Here is a 21,465-nt window from a genome sequence, read left to right as displayed (position 1 = left end):
AACAAATAACATTCACTAGGTGGTGCTCTGTATTACTGCATGTACAACTGAAATTATTTCATGAACACAAGGTAACAAACATTTGTATATCTTGTTTTGTCAATATATAATTTCATGGGATGAATTATATTCCTTTATACAACAGGACAAGTTGTATTAGTACAGATTTATTTCATCATATTTTTATTTTGACACAAACTGATAAGACTGAACTGATGACAAATTCAGCACTGCACCTTTAAAAGGAGGCCTCGGGAGGCCACACCCCCTTTCTCTTTCTCACCCTCGGGGTGACGTCACCGCGGCTTCCCCAGCCGTTAGACTAATGATGCTGGGAGCTGAGCAGTACTGATTTTTTTCTCTCTTCCCAACGTGGATGTCAGTCTATCTCACTCTGCACTGTCTCTCTCACTGGTGCTCTGGCTGAGAATCGGGGAATCTGGGAATCAGATTCTCCTCTCTTTTCCTCTTCTCTCTCTTTTTCTTTCATTTTTTTCTCTTTTTTAGCAGGGATGTAGTACTCTTCATTCCAGATTAACTTCAGCAACTCTTTGGCTGTCTGACTTGCTTTTGCTGGCTGTCCAGGTTTTTTTTTCTCTGTCTTTGGTCTTTTATCCTTTTGCTGCATTGGTTCTGCATTGGTTCTACATTGGTTTTGCTTGGTTTTCTGACTGGTTTCCAGGGACCATGGCCCTGAGGGAGAGCATCCTGCCCATCAGTGAGGTGTCAGGTCCCTTCCCTGAGGTGGTGGAGCTCAACGTCGGGGGCCAGGTGTATGTCACCAAGCACTCGACGCTGGTCAGCGTGCCAGACACCACGCTGCATGCCATGTTCTCTCGCCGGCCACTCCGCGACCTGCCACGCGACAGCCGCGGCCGCTTCTTCATTGACCGCGACGGTTTCCTCTTCCGCTACGTGTTGGACTTCCTGCGTGACCGGCAGCTGGTTCTTCCCGAGCATTTCCCCGAGAAGGAGCGGCTCCAGCGGGAGGCTGAGCACTTTCAATTGGCGGAACTCCTCCGGCTGCTGGGACCACGTGTGGCTAAGCAGAGCTCCGGCAACGACGAGGGCTGCCAGAGCGACATCGAGGAGAACTCGCAGGGCAGCGACCTGGCTCGTACCACCTCGGACAAGCGCTCAGGCTTCATCACCCTTGGCTACCGCGGTTCCTACACCACGGTGCGTGACAACCAGGCCGACGCCAAATTCCGCCGAGTGGCACGGATCATGGTCTGCGGCCGCATTGCCCTGGCCAAGGAAGTCTTTGGCGAAACGCTCAACGAGAGTCGGGACCCGGACCGTCCCCCGGAAAAGTACACCTCCCGCTTCTACTTGAAGTTCACGTACCTGGAGCAGGCCTTTGACCGCCTCTCAGAGGCTGGGTTCCACATGGTGGCTTGCAACTCCACTGGGACGGCTGCCTTCATCAACCAGTACAGGGATGATAAAATCTGGAGCAGCTACACAGAGTACATCTTCTTCAGTAAGTGAAGAACGGTCCTCCAGTCTCTGACAGCTACATGCATAAATCGCACTTTTATTTACTCACTGCGCGTGGGCTGCTGGACATTGCAATGGGTGATTTCAGTAAGCAAAGCATGGCATTTTAATAAGCAGAAAATAGCGGTGGTTGTTGGTCTTTAGGTAATAGGACTGGTCATGGAGGCCTATTAACAGGGTGGATTATGCGGAGGTAGGAACGGGGCTGAACTGGGATTAAAAATGGACCCTGGACTTTGGGGTTCCCATGATAAATTTTGCTGCTCCACATACCACGAAAATGCCCGGCGTGCCCAATGGCCAGTACAGTCCTGCGTAGAAACATTACGGGACGATTATACAGCATTTGTCAGTTATGAGAAATCCTGTTTTCTGCAGCTTGTGGGAAAGGTTGGTGAGATATACAGCAGAGAGCACTTGGCATTGGCCCAGTGATACCTCTGCAGGCATTCAGCAGACACCTTTGCTGCACTCCATTGCTTTGTGCCATGAAAGCTTCGGCTAGAGAGAGGAAGCTCGGTCACTGCTGAGGACGCCCCACTGAGTACCGTCAGTGGAATGTGTCACTCTGGCACTCTTACTGAATCACTGGGCATATTGCAGCCTTGCAGACTCAAGGAGACACAGAGAAGCAGGAAGAGAGAGGGAGAGACAGGAAGAGACAGAATCCACACAAAGTATCAAGATTATTGCCCTATAAAGTATCAACGAAGGGAAATCTCAGCACTGGAAGTGAATTATAGCAGAAGAATCAGAAGTCTGAGGTTGTAGCATTTAAACAGAAAATTCAGCGAAGCTTTCCGTAGGTGGCCTTTGATCATGGCAGGCAGTAAATGAGACGCAGGCTCAGGCAGGACACCTGCTGCTGCTGTTTTTCACCTGAGCAGGATTTCGAGTGGGGCTGTTAATTAAGCAGCACGGTTCAGAGAAATTAAATAATGCCTGGTCATGATCTGAAATCTCCCCTTTGAAACCTGACTGTGGATATTGTGGGAAGTAGAGTTGATATGCAGCTTTGCATTTGATATGATATAAAATATATCTAATACTGCCTCTCAGTGCTGGATCTCTGAAGTTCATTGTAGGTCTATAACTCCTGCAATTAGTCACACTGACGTGTTAATGCAGTGGTGAATTCTTATCCGATCTAAAGTATTTGCTGTATAAAATCTCTTTAGAGTTATGTAGCATTTAGTAGCACGTGTAACATACACAAAATTATCACGGACTGTAGATCTGAAATAACTGAATAATGAATGAATTAGCCTTTCAGAATAGAACAAATAAAATTGCTTTATTAACAGGATCTTTTAGGGAATTGTTTACAATGAATGCACAGCTTGAGGTTATTGGTGTTAGCAGGGAATCTACTGGAGTCCAATATATACAAATGAATAACAATAGGTCCTGTAAATGACTAGCATTTGGTAATTGCTGCTCAGGTCCCTAAGATGAACATGCTTGCCAGGGGGGGGGGGGGGGGTTTCCATGGCTTCCGGGCACTGTATTCTGCCGATGTCTGTGCTCCTCACAGACAGGAAGCACCTGGGAGGGCATCCTCCTTTCCTCTCTTCTCTCTCCCCCTCTATAGCTAATCTTCCCCTCACTCTTTTTCTCCCACCACTTTCACTCTCGCTTCCCTTCTTATCGTCACCCTTTCATATAATTTCATGGGATGAATTATATTCCTTTCTACAACAGGACAAGTTGTATTAGTACAGATTTATTTCATTATATTTTTCTTCCCCCACCTCCATCCTTTATTTCTCTCCGTTTTCTGCTGCTTTTAATGTATTCCAGTTTTTTTTTCCTGCTTTGAAAAAGCCTTTCCCCCTCCATTCCTTATCATTTTCACATCCCGTCCTGAATCTGCTCCGCAGCAAAGTCCCTGAGATTCTCATTTTGCCTCTTCCTCTTTTCCTGCTGCCTTCATCCTTCTTTCCGATGGTCTCTCATGCCATCCTGGCTGTGGCGTGTGTTTTGGGGGAGTGTCTCCCTGTCATGCCAGGATCCCGTTTTTTGCACCACTGACCATCGAGTCACGTGAACAAATGTTTCATTTGTGAAAAGACAGTCTTAACATTGCCTGGAGCACAATGATAAACTACCATATCAAGCAGGGGAAACGTGTAACCAAATTCTATATCCTTTCCTTCAATACTGTGGTTAGACGGTGCAAAACTTGCTGAAACCTTAGCTGTACAATAAACCTGTTCAGGCAAATTTGTAATTATTACATTGTAGCGACCCAAGTTCCATATAATGTGATAAAAGCCTGTAACGTTTTACCTTATGGGCACATTTTACAAAAATCTGTGAATTCAATCAGAAAAAAAACAAGAATTCCCAAAGTCTTGTATTTTGTTTGATTATTTATGGTTAAGGTTAGGGCTGGGTGGGGGTTAAGGTTGTCATAAATAGGATTATGGTTAAGCCTACAGAAATGAATGGAGAGTCCCCATACAGATATGAATAGGTGGACTGTGCTATGTGAAGAATTTGACTAAGATCTACTTCAGTTTTCAGGCAAATCCATTCCAGAAAAGCTCCTTTAACATGCAAAGTGGAAACGCAGATCCTGTCTAAGCATTAACATCAGCCTGCCTCCAGTAATGAACTTCTCAGAAAGCATGCTGCACAGTTGCCCTTTACACAGAATCGATCCGTGATCAATATGTAAGCATCCTACAGCGGCCATGTATCATAGTGCACTCATTAGCTGTGGGGTGTCTCGTGTGAGGTGTTAATGAATTCCAGTGATGGATATCTTTGCATTTTTTTCTGGTCAAAATGCTCAGTCTATAGAGCAATGCAGACCTCAATGCTCAGTGAAGGTTAGTTCCTTGGCTAATGAGTGTTTGTGGGGGGTGTAGGGTGGGGTCATATATATATATATATATATATATTACTTTGTGGGAACCAAATGTCCCCACAATGTGATTAAAGACCTGTTAGTTTGAGGTTGTGGGACCACCTATTCGGTTCCCACAAGGGGAAACTCAATTTTATAAAAATCTGTCAGTGCAATCAACTAAAAATGCCAGAAGACTTGTATTTTGTTTGGTTACTTATAGTTGAGGTTTGGGCTGGGTAGGAGCTGTCATGCTTTAGATTAGAATTTTTTCCTGTATAAATGAATAGCGAGTCCCCATAATGATATGAAAACAATGTTGGTGTGTGTGTGTCTGTGTGTGTGTGTGTGTGTGTGCACGTATGGGAGGGCAGGGAAGTCCAATGATCTAACAGGGCATGAAGTGATCCCAGTCTTTGCCTTCTCCTGTTAAAGGGAGGGGGGGGGGGCAGTGATTCAAGACATCATGATGTCATTACTCTTAGAGTTTTTCTGACTGACATGGTAAACTGTCTGCTGACAGTCTAACAGAATAGGTAATGTGCCAATAAATAAATAATGTATTTAAATATAAAAAATAACATCAAAAGGCTTTTTCAAATTACCATTATGCATGCAACTTTAATTTGACATGAATGGAGGCATAGGTGATTTCTATACATAATACATATCACTTATTGGCCAGTTCTCTCCCCTGCACCATCCAAGTCTCTGTAATTCATGCAATATTCATCAGCCACGTTCACACACTGTGTTTATATACTATTTAATCATTTAGCTTCTGCCTATATCTACAGTAGCTAAAGATTGTAACTGATGTTACTTTATAATTTGCAATGAAAAATAAGAAACATTTAGTTTTAATCCTTTTAGGATTTAGGACGGAAAATAAGTGAATTTTAATCAGACATGACCAGCTCCTGAGCATACAGTGAGACATCTTTCTGTTTTTACACAGATAATTTTGGGGGAATAGAGGCAGCTAGGATTTTGAAATGTTTTTTTTATTTTTTTTATTCATGAAGGAGGCTGACTGGCAGTAGGTCTGACTTTGCCACGCACATTATATAAGCAAATGCGCAGTAACGGTATTTTTAACCTAACCGACCGATGTCTACCCACCATTGCACTTCTAATTGCAGGGACCAATGTTGCCTCATAATCTGTCCTCAGCTCTGTATGCTTGAGTACATTTCCTCCAGCGTGTGGGTTTTTTTCTGGGTATTCTTGGTTCGTCCTACAGTCGAATCGTGCATTTCAGGTAAATCGGCAATACGTGCGCATACCCTGCCTTGCGCACCACTGCGCCCTCTACTGGCTGAGTGACTCTTGTAAATTGATGAATTCCATGAGAAACAGTTAGATGTAAAGCAGTATACAGTATAACGCAGTATATAACAGTACATAACACAGAGCCTGATGTATTTGAGACATTTAAAAGATGGAGCTGTTACTCACCATCTGAGTCAGTCACAGCAAACTACTTCTGACCTTTGACCTTGATCATAAAATACAGATGTCTACCTGAAAAAGGCATCATGATAAATTAGAAATCATGACTTTTATAACCCCTCATTCAAAGTATACAGAAGGGAAAGTGTTTTACCTTTGTGAAGTGAATCAATCTCAATGAGCAATACGAACAAGGTAACATGCACAGCCGGCAGTCATTTAACCATCATGTCAGTACAGTGAGACAAAAACAACAGTTTGACAGCTGTCACACAATAAGTGATTTCAAACATGATCTATTGTTTTTATTGACAAAATCGTTAAGAAGGAATATCATTTGAAAGGTATTATTGATTTATCTGCATAAAATTACTTATTTAAGCAACAAAGCAACTGCAGGCAATGTGAAAATTTGAGTGAGATCATTTTCACAGGAACACAGGTTATTGCATTGATCTGTTGAACAAGTTTTGTTGGCTACCTGGAAACACACAGAAAAATGGTCTGTGTTTGGGTTCTGTAGCTTTTGTGTTTTTTGTTTATTCTTGGCTTGCTTTTGACATCACGGTGAAAGTTCCCTGCATTTGCTCTCGCTTCTCATCCAAATTTCTTCATCGAATTATGGTCTGCTAAGTAAGGATCGTAATCCAAAAATCCAAGCTTATTTTTATAGTGGTGTCCTCTTTTCATCACAATTTTCATCACTTAATAAAAAAAAACTGTTACATACAGTTCCTCATTTCACAACAGAAGTCCGCAGTTTTCAGTCTATTATATATTCCTCTCTGTCTCCATCTCACTGTTGTTTTCCATTTGCTGTAAAGCACATGATAGCACAGTAACTTCTGTTCTTTTGGGGCTGTCATTTCGAATATGACATCAGCTCTTTAGTTAAATTTTTTTTCTCTGCAGTCTAAAGAAACACATTCGGTGATTAAACTGGTTCCCCATTCTATACATATTTTTTGTGTGTAACTTCCCTGGGATACACACTTGTCCCATCTGTACTGTCCCATCTACACCATTCAATGCACACTGACCCTAACTAGATGATCAAAAAAGGTGGACTTCCATTATTGCACCATCTGACCATTGAGCCCCTTACATTTTGGATATTTTGACTCCCTCACCCCGACACTACTGGCTCTAAAACCCTCATCTCCTGCAGGACTCACAGCCCTGGGTAAGGACCTCTGCTCTCTTATGTTCTTTCAGAATCTGTTTGCATGGAAAAGCCTCCGGACTTGGCAGACAGAACCCTGTGACACTGGAATAAATGAGAGGTCTGATTTTTATTTTATGGTTCTCTTCTGGTAGAGTGACTCACCCCGCAAAGTCGCCAGTCTCTGCTTATTTGGATTGAAGCTGAACAGAAAACAACCTATAGCACCAAATCTCCTAGACTCCCTGCAACTTTGCCTTTTTTTACTAAATAAAAATTATGATAAAACTACCGTATACATTATACATATTTCATTACATTTATACCCAGCCCACTAAAACTTTAGTAAAATATGCTATGAAAATAAGTAGATAAAAAATGTAATTAAAAAAATAGATTATTACCGCCCTGTACTTTTACGCAAATCAAGATTCACATCAACCACAAAAAAAAAACCCTGCCTTAAATTAATGGCTCTCCATAAGGTACAAATGATACCATGTGCTGGATCTGAAGATAAATTACTATCCTACCCTTGTGTATTGGTACCTTTCTCTTGGGTCTTTACAGGACCGTAGTTTAGCTTTTACCCGCAGACCTGTTTGCCAAGGAAGACCCTAGCAGGAGCTCTACAGGAAAGTTATTTCAATTTGAAAAAGGATCACGATTATTAATCTCTACAAACTGCAGAATTTTCACTGCAATGTGGATAATGGACACTGACTATGCAGTAAAGACATGAAACAATGATAACCTGCTTGAGCTACTGAAAATCAAGCATGGAGCGGTTATAGTGTTGTGCCGGTATAACAGACGGTCTTTCTTTAATTGGTGCTCAGAACCGTGTCTGTAAGAGCCCAGTGACGATCCTTCTAAACCCCCATCAGACAGGAAGACAGAAGAACTTATAGCTCAAAGCTAGCACTGATCGCGTTACTGATTTTCCAAGCAACCTCGAATATTCCCCTGTCATTTCATAAAACCTTGCACTCGATATGGACGGCAGAGTATACACATGGCCATAGAGTCTGTGAGTGGAACAAACAGATTTTTAAGCATTGCAATCATACATCTGTAAATAAATCACCACTGACTTCATTCACTGACTTGATGTGCACTGCCTGCACAGGCGTTGCCTGCTGCGGACCATGCAGGAATGTTACAGGAGCATCCAATTAGAAGACGGGACTCTGGGGCCACGTTCACTTGCTAACATGTGCGTGTCTGAGCGACACGGCTGGATGAGCACAGGTCCCGATAACGCAGAGTGCTCTGTCATTCACAACAATGTCAAAGCATACAATAGACCACAGGTCAGATTAGCTGAAAAGAAGCTATTTGTAATTATAAAGCATACTCACTGGCCTTAAAGAGCTATTCAACAGTTCCTCTACTGGCTGAGCAGCCCTTCTGCAGTATGGAACAGTATGAAAAGCCATGAAGAGGTACAGGTATTGTTACCCAGCTCAAATCAGAATGCTCTGAAATCAAAGCCCACTTCTGGAAGCTCAATGGGATGTGGGCTACTGTTGGTCTCTGAGCTCTGAGTCCTCCACTTGGTCACCAGTATAAATAATGTTGATGGAAAGACCCTTTCAGAAGAATTTTCCCTCCCTGTGCCATGTCCTTGTCTAACCCAACATCCTCCTCCTTAGCTGCTATGACTTTGTGCTAATATTACTGCTTAGTTCAACATGTTAGAGCAGTGTTTCTCAACCCGGTCCTTGGGGATCTGCAGACAGAACACATTTTTGCTCCCCCCCATCCCCAGCTGGCAGCAAAAATATCAACGTTCTGGCAGGGAGCTGGGAGGGAGCAAAAATATGGACTGGAGGCCCCTGAGGACTAGGTTCCTGAGTCTTACTGTAATGTCTGCATTTCATACCCTGTGCACAGATTGTTTCTCTGTTGTTATTTCCCCAACTGTTGTGTATTATCCAGTGTCATATTTTTCTATGTTACAGTTTTTTCCAGTCATTTTCACACTTGTCTCAATACCATGTCCACTTTTTCAAAACACTTAACACAGTGGGCTGGACCAATACACAACTGAGCACACCACTTAACCTTTGGTGCAAAATGCCCTACAATCACCAAAACGTTTCACAATTCACCCAAAAGTGACTCAAGCTGCCATAACCACGACAAATGCTGTCAGCCAACAACACTACTGGGGCATTGGGCTAAAAAACACTAACAACTTTCAGCATTGCAAATTACATATATAAAGTGTGGCTGTATCCTCCAGTTTGGCGCAAATTACTGTCATGTTGCATTGTAAAAATAAAATAAACAAGAACTACTTTTGCATGTGAAAATTGTAATACCAACCAATTCTGAAATGCTGCAATATATTTCATTAGAAATCATGTAAGTCTTGCTGTTTCTTTTTTGCAGTATGTAAATATTTCATTCCTAGCAGAAAATGCCAATCCAAAGATGGCCCCTTTTGTACATATGGCAAATTGGCACTAACCAAACAAATTCCTAGATAGGTTCTTAGCTGAAATTTCAGGCTGGTGTGTGTTTTCATTCAGCTTTCCAGCTTCAAGCATTGTAAAATGCTTGGGGTGATCTAGGGCAGGGGTCTCCAACTCCAGTCCTGGAGAGCTACTGTCCAGTAGGTTTTTCTATCCTACCTGGCTTCTGATGAGTCACACCTATACTCAAGTAAATACCAGGAACAGGTGTGGCTCATCAGAAGCCAGGTAGGATAGAAAACCTACTGGACAGTAGCTCTCCAGGACCGGACTTGGAGATCTCTGATCTAGGGGGATGGTGGTTGTCTAGTAGTTAGGGATCTGGCTGGGCTCCCATTAGGAACCCCAGAAGATTGTGAGTTCACTCCCAGGAGGTGCCATCATTGTGCCCCTGAGCAAGGCCCTTGACCCCAACTTGCTCCAGGGGGACAGTCCCTGTAGTTACCGTACTTTACTATAAGATGCTTTTGATAAAAGTGTCTGCTAAATTACAGTTTTTGTCCATTGCTTGAACACATTTTGCAAAACTTGGCTCATGGTGCCAAAACTCTACACACAAGGAAGTAAGGAAAAACACTGGGAAATAAACCATTCACATCTATGCCAAATACAAACTCTGCCATCAAAACTGAACAATCCTTTGTCAAAACCTCACTTTGATGACTAAATGATGCCCACTTCCACATGTCAATACACTCTCATATCAGCGGCAACACACTAGTCTACTTTATATAAAACACTGCAGTCTTTCACTTTTACTGTTTTTATTCAGTTACAATTCCAAATGTTTCACATAATTCCAAAAATAAAATACTGAAATCAAAATACTGCAATTACATTACAGTAGTGAAATTTATATGACAGGAAATTCAGTTAAAGCAAAAATAAAACAAACTGAACTTCACACAAAAGAAGTTACATGTATGGATCCTGCCGTCTGTCGGGGTCGGGCCACAGGACCTCGTCCACATCGCAAGCAATATTTTCTCTGGCTAAACATCGGGGAAAAAATCCCCTTGTGTGTCTAATCCATCCCTGAATTGACCTGATTTCAATATCTCCGCAGGCCTGTTCCATTGCTTGTAAAAGTGGCATTCGGGCGTGGGGTTGGCGGTCATATACGCGCCATCTCCATGCTGAAAAAAACTCCTCTATAGGATTCAAAAATGGGGAGTAAGGGGGCAAGTACACCACTTCAAATCCTTCATGATTAGTAAACCAGTCTTGGACCAGAGCAGCCCGGTGGAAACTAACATTATCCCACACAACAACAAACCTGGGCTGCTCTGGTCTATTCTGTATGACTATGTCATGAAGACCATCAAGAAATGTGAGTATTTCCTGTGTATTATAGGGCCCCAATTTGGCATGATGGTGCAGTAGCCCTTGAAGGCTAATGGCAGCGCACAATGTAATATTTCCTCCACGTTGCCCAGGGACGTGCACAATTGCCCTTTGGCCAATAAGATTACGCCCCCGTCGTCTGTTTTTCGTCAGATTGAATCCAGCCTCATCGATGTAAATACACTCATGAGGCTGAGCAGCTCCATCCATGGCGAGCATTCTCTGCAAGAAAAAGTACATATTACTGTACTGTACAGTACTGTATGGATGGCATTACTCAAAGTACACAACTACACTGATACACATACAGAATTGAACCACCTCATCACACAGGGGCCTGTTTAGCTTTCTGAATATACAGTGTCAATGTGGTACTGATCCAATGGTACAGACTCAGCTATTTGACTGCTCCTCTTTTGTATTGTAAATGTAGAGGACTGAAACACTTACCTGTACGTATTCACGTCGAAGTTCCTTCACTCTGGCATTGTTCCTTTGAAATGGAACCCTGTACAGTTGTTTCATTGTAATATGGTGCTTTGTCAAGATGCGTCTAATGGTGGTAATGCTTACTGTATTTATATTGCCAAAAACCTGTCTATCTGCAATTATGTGACTCTGTAGCTGGTGGAGACGGATCGCATTATTTGCCCTGACCATGTCCACTAATACAAGTTCTTGTTGTTCAGTAAATAGGCGTTGACGTCCACCGCCAGTAGGTCTTCTAATCATTCTGTAGAAAAAATGCAACCAGAATTTGTAATTGTTTTCTTCTATTTTTCAGTACTGTACAAACTGTATTTTACTGTATTTACTGTACTTGTATTACAGTACTGTAAAACATCTCAAGACATGATTATATGTTTCACAAAACAAGGAGCCACCCTTCAGTACAGTACTGGTGTAACAGTACATGTACGTAACATATACATGTAAGATGAGACAGTACTGTAAATACTCAAGCTACATTACTGTAGTAGAGGAATTGAAGACATACCTGTTTTCCTGTCGGAATGTCCTTATGATGGATGCGACCGTGAAACGGCTAAGATTGGGGTGGACTCTCTGTCCAGCTTCCCTCATAGTCAGACCATGGTTTATGACATGGTCCACCAAAGTTGCCCTAATGTCATCAGAAATGATGGTCCTTGCACGGCCTCTTCGTCCACGTCCTCCTCTTCCTCTGCCTCTGCCTCTAGCTCTCCCTCCCTCCATGCTGGCAAGTTCTCCAAAATGGCTTAGCTAAGGCCTTTTTGTAGCTGACTGATTGGTGTTCAGTTTTGTTAGTAAATGTTTTCAGGTGTGTGTCTAATTGTTTTCAATGACAGACTGTGTTTTGTATTTTGAATAGATGTGTTTTCCCAATGGTACTGCGAGATTTCATTTTTGAACAAAGTGTCTTATGTAGGGCTGCAACTAACGATTATTTTGGTAATCGATTAATCTGTCGATTACTTTTTCGATTAATCGATTAATCGGATGGGGGGGCAAAAAACAATTTGATTTCCAGCAATTTTTAATAACCCAGTCTGTCTTTGTACAAAAGTTGTTTCCAGCAACTCACATAAAAAACAAATGTATGCTACATTAAGAGTAAACAAAAAAAATTAATAATTTGTAGCAGCTGAATCAACGTAATGAAATACACAAAATCTTGTTTTATAAAGTGCAAACAGCATGGTGCTTTAGATAATGTATTCAGTACTCCAGTTTTTTAATGTAAAAACACAGACTACCACTGCTGCTACTAAGAATATTATTAAATAATTGTCTAATGTTATTTAATGTTGATACACATATATGACAGGGGGAGAGAGCACGCCAGCGAGTCTGTCTGGATTTATTACGGACAAATAAAGTAAACATTTATTGCGAAGAAAATGCCTTTTCCGCATCTTACGCTAAAAATTACTGAGCAACGCAAATAAGACGATTGGTGACGAAAAACCCGTGAACGGCAGGCGGCAAATTTTGTTTTAAAACGTGTCCGGTTGTTTCAGCATACTACAGTGATGAACTGTAAATAAGATAAATAACATAAGGCTATTTAGTTTGTTTAATAAAAGGACAAGATATAAACCTGTTCTATCGGAAAGGTAGCATTAAATGACTTCTGTTGCGATCTGGAGCTATATAGAAAATGAAATTAAATAAAATTAACTTAGGGCGCCCACCTAATAGAATGGTAGGGTAAACACGTTGTGGTATATGTAGCCGCATTTCTAGCCCCATAATAGCTGATTGTGTTGACAACCACAACTTCCCCTGCGTTCATTTAAACACATGTGCGTGTGTGAAGGGACGGGGCGGGTAACGCGGCCGGCAGTAACGCCATTGGTTGCAGTTATTAGTTATTCAATTCGACAGTAAACGGCTCATTAATAAGAATATTCTCAGAGTTATGGTCTCGAAATAAAATCCCGAGTCCATGACAAGAACGAGTACAAATACGGCTGATTGAAAGACAAGATCGAGACCTTCAAAAACTGGTCTTGAGTACTACAACATTTGATATTACTATAAACTTCTATCGTGAAGAAATGAAGCAGTGGTGTAGTGGTAACAAGAAATTTAAGGTGGGTAAACTATATATATGCACAGCAGTAAAAACGGTGGGTAACTATATCATTAACATTAGTGATCTTAAAAAAGGTGAGTAAAAGCTGTTTTGTAAATTTAAAAGGTGCGTAAATGGCGTTTATGTGCATTTGCTTTTTTCTTTTATGGCGGTCGGCATCCAGCTTAATGGTACTTTACTGCCACCGCGGCTTTGGTTATAGCTTACTGCTCCCAAATTAGGAGGTCGCCACTGTACTTATGTGTATAACAACGTAGACCCAACTAATCGATTATTAAATTAGTTGGCAACTATTTTAATAATCGATTTTAATCGATTAAATCGATTAGTTGTTGCAGCCCTAGTCTTATGTATGAAATAGTGTGTTGTGTGCAGGAGCAAGTGTGTTGTAGAAAGGAGCTAGTGTTTTGCAGAATTGCAACCAAAGTGCAAAGCAGCACTTTTGTTTAAGGTATGGTTACACTTTGTTTAAGGAACAGCCACAACAACTTCAAGTTGGGTTCCTTTGGGTTTAGCATCTGTCAATAGTGTTTAAGCAATTGGTAAAAACTGTAATAAATGTAAATGTTGTACTGTAATATATGTGTTGCCATACCCACTGTTTTTGCACAGATTACATTGTGTTGCCTTGCAAAAAGGAAAGGGACACTCCATGGCCTCATTCGTATAGATGATGTAGATGGTAACGAAGCAGCAAACAAAAACAAAATTAGGAAATTTCTGCTAAAAGCACAATTATTTGTGTTAGTGCAAGTGCATAGTGTCCTTTGTCTGTCAAAATGCAGCATATTTCAATTGACAGTGCTCTAAATTTTATTAGGTTTTGACCTGAAAGTTAACTGTTTTGAACAGATTATCTAAACGTCTGAAAAATCGGCTGTAGTTGTACAAAGTTTTGCTGGTGGCGAACACTGACTGAGAGAAGTATTCATGAAATTTGGGGGAAGTGGTGATTGAATGCATATTGTGTCAAAGCAATGCAAACGTATACATAGTTTAGGTCACATGGTCCAATGGTATGGTGCATGTGTTAAGTGTTTTGAAAAAGTGGACATGGTATTGAGACACGCATTAAAATGATTGGAAAAAACTGTAATATTGGGAGATCAAAATCTTTTCATGTGTTAAAACTCTTTTACCAAAATGAAATTTCACCAATGTGCCTCTTAGACACTTTCTTGTAACCTTGACCACTTAAATTGATAGCAACGGGGGAAACTTTGTGAAAATTTGCAGGGGTGTGGACAGTATGGAGGATAGGCTAGTGCCATTGCTGCCTCGTGCCTGCAGGGTTTGGCTTTTGAGTTTGCACATTTTGGGGGGGGGGGGGGGGGGGTTGGGTTGGAACCCCAAATAATCAAAACCCGTCAATACAACCCCTAGTTTGGATACTCATATGGTGTTGTTTTGGTATGTCTCTTCCCCTTCATGCTAAATGGCCATTTAGCAGCAAAAAAAATACCTTGTATTCAGTTTGGTTACTTATGGTTAAGGTTAGGGCTGGGTAGTGCTTAAGGTCGTTATGTTGGGATTAGAGTTTTCTCCATAGAAATGAATGGAGAGTCCCCACAAACATATAATTACAAACCTGTGTGTGTCTGTTTGTCTGTGTGTATGCCTGTGTGAGTCTGTTTGTGTATGTGTGTGTGTGTGTGTGTGTGTGTATGCCTGTATATGTGCCGTGTGATGGGGGGAACGAAGCCTTGCTCCCTGGGCTAACCAAGACCAACAAGTCATTTTATTGTCATTGTACATGTATGAAACGAAATTGCAATTCTTCAGTGCAGCAGACAGCTGGAGCAAAGACCTGCTGGACACTGAACTATAAATGTTGTTAGAGGGATAAATAATAAAAGAGAAACAGAACACAACACAATGACAACAATGACTCAGTGCAAATAGTACAAGTAAGCAGTGGTGCAGGACAGTGCATATAGAGAGCAGACTGTGCAAATAACACTGGCCCCTCTAGTCACTGCATTTATTCACGGTGTAAAAACCATGCAAGGCACTGGGTAACTTAAGATCATAAGATTTTAACATGAAAAATCTTACAATAAAATACACTAAGTGTAACGTGAATTTATTACAACTTTATTGTTTACTGGGTAATTTTGCTTTAAATTTGAGTTGGATTGTGGCATTGATAGATGCATACATTTCAGAACCACATGGAGTGGATTTCCAGTTCAGATCACATTTTCATTGCACCTATAAAATTAAGCATTTCCAAAATAAATCAAATGGTATAACTGAACTGAATGTCAAGTGCTTTCCTTTAAGGAGCAACATGTTCAAAGTTGGTACATAACTAAAAGCTATACAGACATCTTCCCAGATTTACCTATCACATATTAGAGGAACTAATTCAACAACATTAGCAGCAGTGAAAATTCAGGGCAAGGCTGTACTGGGTACCGATTAGGAACAATTAACTCTTAATTTCTGAAAATGGATTCATAATGACATTTCAAATCATGTTCCAGAACAGATAATAAAAATAGAGGTTTATGTTCCAATTATTACAGTGCAGAAGGAAATGTTCTAGCCCGTTTTGGAGGGATTATAATTGTAAATGGCCTCCCTGTTGAATTCATGGAAGCAGCCGACTGTAGTGTGTCTAATTTGGCAGTCATGACACTTGTTTAATTGATGTACAATTTATGAGTCTGGAATCCTGTAAATAACTGTTCTGATTTAAAGACAGCTGACAAGGGAGGCGGGATTTTCATTAATCAGGCCAGGAGTCACAGATAGTAACATGTCCTGATTATTATTAAGCCATCCATCCATCCATCCATCCAGCTGCTTATCCATGACAACATTATAGGGTATGGCGTGTCATACAGCAAATCTTACCTATGTAAAATGAAATAATATTCCACACACAATTATACTTTAGACTTTAAATGACTTCTTGTACAAACAGGCCTGTAATATACTGGAAAGACAGGAGGCTGAGGTGTTCAGAACTCTTTTACTGGCTAGGTGTCGAACAGAACAAGACATACATCATCGGCCAGCATCACCAATCGCACGACAACTTCCCCTTTTCCTAGTGGGTCACTTCCCATGCCCCTCCCCATCTTTGCTCTCTTAAAGGGGCTTCATTTATCACAACTTATATATAGTCAAAACACTACACCCCTTTTCCCCAGTCCACAAAGTCTGAAAACCTCTTTGGGGCGTGATGCTCTCTTACAGGGTATCTCCTAGAATGAGGGAACTCTGATGTGCTCTCAGCCACGGCAATCTCCTCCGCAGGATTTGCCATCTCCATTGCTGCCATCACCGGTTCTGACCCTGTATGACAAGGGGCCTGTGACATCCGTAATGACCCCCGGCGTCCACTTATTAGAATCCTTAGTATAACTTCTCATGTACACCAAGTCATGTGGCCTAAACTCTCTAACAGTGCCATGGCCCTTCGCAGCCTTCAGCTCCAGTTTGCGAAGCATACCTTCTCCATGGTCAGGATGCAAGCGATCCAGGGTAGTGGTCAGTCGCCGATTCATGAGCAACTCAGCAGGACTTTTTCCAGTTGATGAATTCGGCGTGATATGTTGTGACAGCAAGAAACGAGCCAGCCGGGTCTGCCACTCGCCCCTGGTGATGCGGGACAGGGCCTCTTTTGTTGTTTGCACCATACGTTCAGCTTGGCCATTCGAACTTGGGTGATAAGGTGCTGTAGTGACGTGAAGAATGCCGTTGCGGTCCGCAAACTCTTGGAACTCTGAGGATGTGAAGGCAGTGCCATTATCTGAAACTATGACATCAGGCAATCCATGTGTTGCAAAAAGCAACCTCAGTGTGTTAATAACTGCTGATGATGACATAGAACTCATCAGGGATACCTCCAGCCATTTGCTGTGTGCATCCACCACTATAAGGAATACCTTGCCTTGGAAAGGGCCCGCAAAGTCAATATGCAGCCGGGACCATCTTTTAGTTGTCCACTCCCAATGATGTACTTTTGCCTTATTGGGTGCATGACGTGACATCTGACAGGTTCTGCATGCCTTGACAGTTTCCTCTATTTCTCCATCCATGCCCGGCCACCACACATAACTCCTCGCGAGTCCCTTCATGTGTACGATGCCTGGGTGTGCATCATGTAGCATACCCAGTACCTCCCTCCGCGCCGAGCTAGGAACAACCACACGACTTCCCCAAAGCACACAGTTCTTATGCACGGAGAGCTCATGGCAGCGCGAGAAGAATGGTCTAAACCGGCCATCAGGTGCCTCAGCCGGCCACCCATGCAGTACCCAATGTAGCACCCGTGACATGACAGGGTCCTTAAGTGTGCAGCTGGCAATTTTTTCAGCATGCATGGGTGCATCTGGGACCATCTCCAATAATAAAACTTCCAGTGGAGGTGTAGCAGCGTCAGGTGCAGGTAGAGGTAAGCGACTCAGGGCATCAGCATTTCCCATTTGCTTTCCGGGCCTATAGCATAACTCATAATCGTAAGCTCCCATGATCAAACTCCAACGCAGCATGCGTGGTGATAGGATAACCGGCATGGGCTTGGAATGGTGCAAGAGTCCAAGTAGGGGCTTGTGGTCTGTAAAAATCACGAAATGGCGGCCTGCCAGATACTGGTGGAACTTCCTGATAGCAAAAACTACCGCCAATGCTTCCTTATCGACTTGGGCATAATTTCGCTCCGTGGTGGTCATTGTTCTGGAGGCAAAACAGATGGGCTTTTCCTGGCCATCACGCTCCAAGTGAAACAATGAAGCCCCGAGGACATAGGGCGAAGCATCGCAAACCACTGCCAGGGGTTTCTTTTCATCATAATGTGCCAACACCTTATCCGTCTGCAGCAACTGTTTCGCCTGGGCATATGCCATCTCATGCTTTGCGTCCCACCGCCAAGGGACGGACTGGTCAAGAAGACGATGCAGAGGCTCCAGAACGGTCGCCTTGTTAGGGAGAAAACAGCTGTAAAAGTTAAGAAGCCCCAAGAACGCCTGAAGCTCCGTCTTGTTCCGTGGGGATGGAGCCTTCTGGATAGCGTCCACTTTTTCACAAGTCGGTTTAATGCCATCCTTATCCACATGAAAACCCAGAAATTCCACTTGGGTCGCTGCAAAGATACTTTTCTCCTTTTTTAGTCATAACCCCGCTTCTGCAAAACACTTCAAGACGGCCCTTAACCGCGCATTGTGTTCCTCCATGGTCTTGCCTGAAATTAGGATGTCGTCCAGGTACCGTTGGACACCTGGGATGCCTGCGAGCAAGGTATCCATAAATCTTTGAAATATTGAAACAGCTGTTGACACCCCAAACTGTAAACGTCGAGCCCGGAAAAGTCCACGGTGAGTGTTAATAGTCAGTAAGTCGGCTGCTTCGTTATCCAATGGGAGCTGCTGATAAGCTTGTTTCAAATCAAGTTTCGTGAAAACTACTCCTCCTGCCAGTTTTGAGAACAACTCAGATGCTATGGGAATGGGGTACACATCAGGCTTAACAGCTGTGTTGACGGTACAGCGATAATCACCACAAATCCTCAGACCCCCATCCTTTTTTGCTACCGCCACTATGGGTGTGGCCCACCGTGCATGCCGCACTGGTTCAAAAATCCCTTGAGCCACTAATTTATCCAGCTCTTCATCAAGCTGTGGCCGTAAAGCAAAAGGAACTGGACGGGCTTTGAAGAAACGTGGCGTCACCATGGAATCAATGTCAATTGAGATTGGGGGCATTCTGCAAACCCCAATGTCCTGAAATACCTCCGCATATTCAGTCAGTATGTTCTCCATGGTCTGAAACTGCACTCTGTGCACGCCTTCAACCGATATCCCAAGGGCCTCAAACCAGTCTTGTCCCAGCAGACAAGTGCCTTGGCCCCCGATAATGAACAGAGGCAGTGTGTTTCGTGTCCCTTTGAACAGCACTTCTACAAATATCCTCCCTTTCACGTCCAAAGTTGCTTTCGACCACTGCTTTAACACTCCGCTGTCTGCATGCATTTCAGGGGGTTTAGAGGGCCACAGTGAGCGATAAGTATGCTCACTAATCAAGGAGCTTGCTGCTCCCGAATCCACTTCCATTGTGTGTGCTTGTTTGTTCAGTATCACATTGGCCAAATATGGCTTATACCCCCCTTTTTCCGATTTGGCAGTTGCGCTGAAAACAGGGTACTCATTTTTCTGGTCGAGAGTTACAGTTTTTGTAGGTCGTTCGGCTGTGACCCCGGCTGCCTCCTTGTTGTTACTATGTCTGGTCTTGGATAAACACACTTGAGCAATGTGTCCTCTTTTTTTACAATAATGGCATACAGCAGTGGAAAATTTACAGGCTTGTGGAAAATGCCGGCCGCCACACCTGTAGCATGGTTTGTCATGGTTTTAACATGAGTTGTCACTTCGCGTGCTGATGCGTGTGTATGGGCTGCATAATGAACTTCATCTTTGATGCAGTAATTCATGTAGGTGCTGCCGAAGTAAGCGAGCATTTAACAATGCTGTTTCTGAAGCCAATGCCCTTTCCTCCGCCTCTTTAAAAGTGAGCGTAGGCTCCACCAGTAGGCGACGTTGCAGCGCTTCATCCAAAACCCCGCATACGATCCTATCACGCAGCATTGCATCTAACTGATCCCCAAAAGAGCAGTGGACTGAGAGACGTCGAAGTTCAGCGATGTAGTTAGAAACGCTTTGATTAGGCTTCTGCTTACAGTTATGAAAGTGAAATCGCTGAACGACCTCTGACGGCGCTGGGCTGTAATGACGTTTTAATGTAGCCACAATGTTAGCATAAGTCACTGTAGAGGGCTGCGTCGGGGCGATAACAGAACGTAACATGGAATATGTCTTTGCGCCACACACACTAAGCAGCACAGAGCGTTTCTTCGCGTCGTCCACAATATCATTTGCGTGGAAAAAACATTCCAATCTTTCTATATATTCTTCAAAAGAACCACTTGAGCATTCATCAAACTCCTCGATACCGCCGAGCATCGACATGGCTGCAGCTTCACTTATCTGCACACAATCGGTCCGAATCCGCTCGTCGCCAGTGTAATATACTGGAAAGACAGGAGGCTGAGGTGTTCAGAACTCATTTACTGGCTAGGTGTCGAACAGAACAAGACATACATCATCGGCCAGCGTCACCAATCGCACGACAGCTTCCCCTTCTCCTAGTGGGTCACTTCCCATGCCCCTCCCCATCTTTGCTATCTTAAAGGGGCTTCATTTATCACAACTTATATATAGTCAAAACACTACAAGGCCTTTCTTGGAAAATGCCACTTTTGATATTTTTATCACTTCAGGTTAGTACTGTATACAGCATAAGACCAGCACAAACATGTTCTGTCATGGATGGCTCACTGGCTAGTGCTTTGGACCTGGGCTTTGATTTTTGCAGATGGCTCTGTTTGTGGAGTGTAAATGTTCACTGCGGGTTTCCTATGTCTCCTCTGACTTAGAGGAAAAACAGTGATTAGACTATTTGCTTGAAAGTAAGTAGTATGAAAGATTGATGGATAGATATCATAGTTTGATTATTTGCATTTGTGTTCTGGTGTACTTGAGTTTGATTTCAGCTAAACACAGCCCTTACAACTGAGATTGTTAGCTTTTGAAGTAAGATGAAATAATTGTGCATGTTGGCATTGCAGTAAGACTAGGCAAACCAAGCTGAACCAAGATGGAGAACAATGAGAATGGCAATAGCTCTAACAGGAGCATCATCTTGTTATGTGATGTGGCAGCCCTTAATTTACATCCCTTTTGACGACTTTACAACTGTGGGAAGATAAAATTATTCTTGAGTAATCTAACCTAATGTCTAATCTTATTTTTAAGGGAATGTTTCTCTGTGTGTGTGTGTGTGTGTGTGTGTGTGTGTGATATATATATATATATATGTAGAATGCAAGATGCTTCATAATTATAGCAACAAATTTTCATTTTACTACATATAAATAGACTACTCTTTGTTGTTTTTAATGACATATAATCTAGCTGGTAGGTAACTCATAATTACAATTTTGGTAAAAGTATCTATGATTAAGTATAATCCCTTCACTTTTAAATTTTATGCATGAATATTCTTCCTAAGCATGAGTTTTCTTATCTAGTATCTT

The 21,465-nt window shown here is 42.5% G+C and overlaps 2 protein-coding genes across 2 annotated transcripts in view; one reads left to right on the top strand and one right to left on the bottom strand.

Moving 5' to 3' along the window:
• Positions 1-326: 326 nt before the first annotated feature.
• Positions 327-21,465, top strand: part of LOC111857615 (BTB/POZ domain-containing protein KCTD8) — a 53,796-nt gene continuing 32,657 nt past the window's right edge. The window contains exon 1 of the mRNA XM_023838678.2: positions 327-1,483. Coding sequence (XP_023694446.1) covers positions 688-1,483 — 796 coding nt within the window. The 5' untranslated portion in view covers positions 327-687. The remainder of the gene's footprint in view (positions 1,484-21,465) is intronic.
• On the bottom strand, positions 10,028-12,386 carry LOC140582948 (uncharacterized). Its single transcript, XM_072707473.1, has 3 exons — positions 11,787-12,386; positions 11,240-11,522; positions 10,028-11,011 (listed from the first exon to the last, which is right to left on the bottom strand). Exons 1-3 carry the CDS (start codon positions 12,002-12,004, stop codon positions 10,361-10,363), a joined length of 1,152 nt encoding a protein of 383 aa, XP_072563574.1. The 5' UTR covers positions 12,005-12,386; the 3' UTR covers positions 10,028-10,360.

Source organism: Paramormyrops kingsleyae, chromosome 25 (assembly GCF_048594095.1).
Source record: "Paramormyrops kingsleyae isolate MSU_618 chromosome 25, PKINGS_0.4, whole genome shotgun sequence".
Taxonomy (NCBI): Eukaryota; Metazoa; Chordata; class Actinopteri; order Osteoglossiformes; family Mormyridae; genus Paramormyrops; species Paramormyrops kingsleyae.
This window is presented reverse-complemented; position numbering and strand designations above follow the sequence as displayed.

What these genes read in the sequence shown, in the direction of transcription:
- LOC140582948 (XM_072707473.1), bottom strand. Translation starts at nt 12,004, where the DNA reads ATGGAGGGAGGGAGAGCTAGAGGCAGAGGCAGAGGAAGAGGAGGACGT. An exon ending in ACATTCCGACAGGAAAACAG is followed by an intron (nt 11,523 to 11,786) that starts GTATGTCTTCAA and finishes TTTTTTCTACAG; the next exon opens with AATGATTAGAAGACCTACTG. An exon ending in TTCGACGTGAATACGTACAG is followed by an intron (nt 11,012 to 11,239) that starts GTAAGTGTTTCA and finishes TTTTTCTTGCAG; the next exon opens with AGAATGCTCGCCATGGATGG.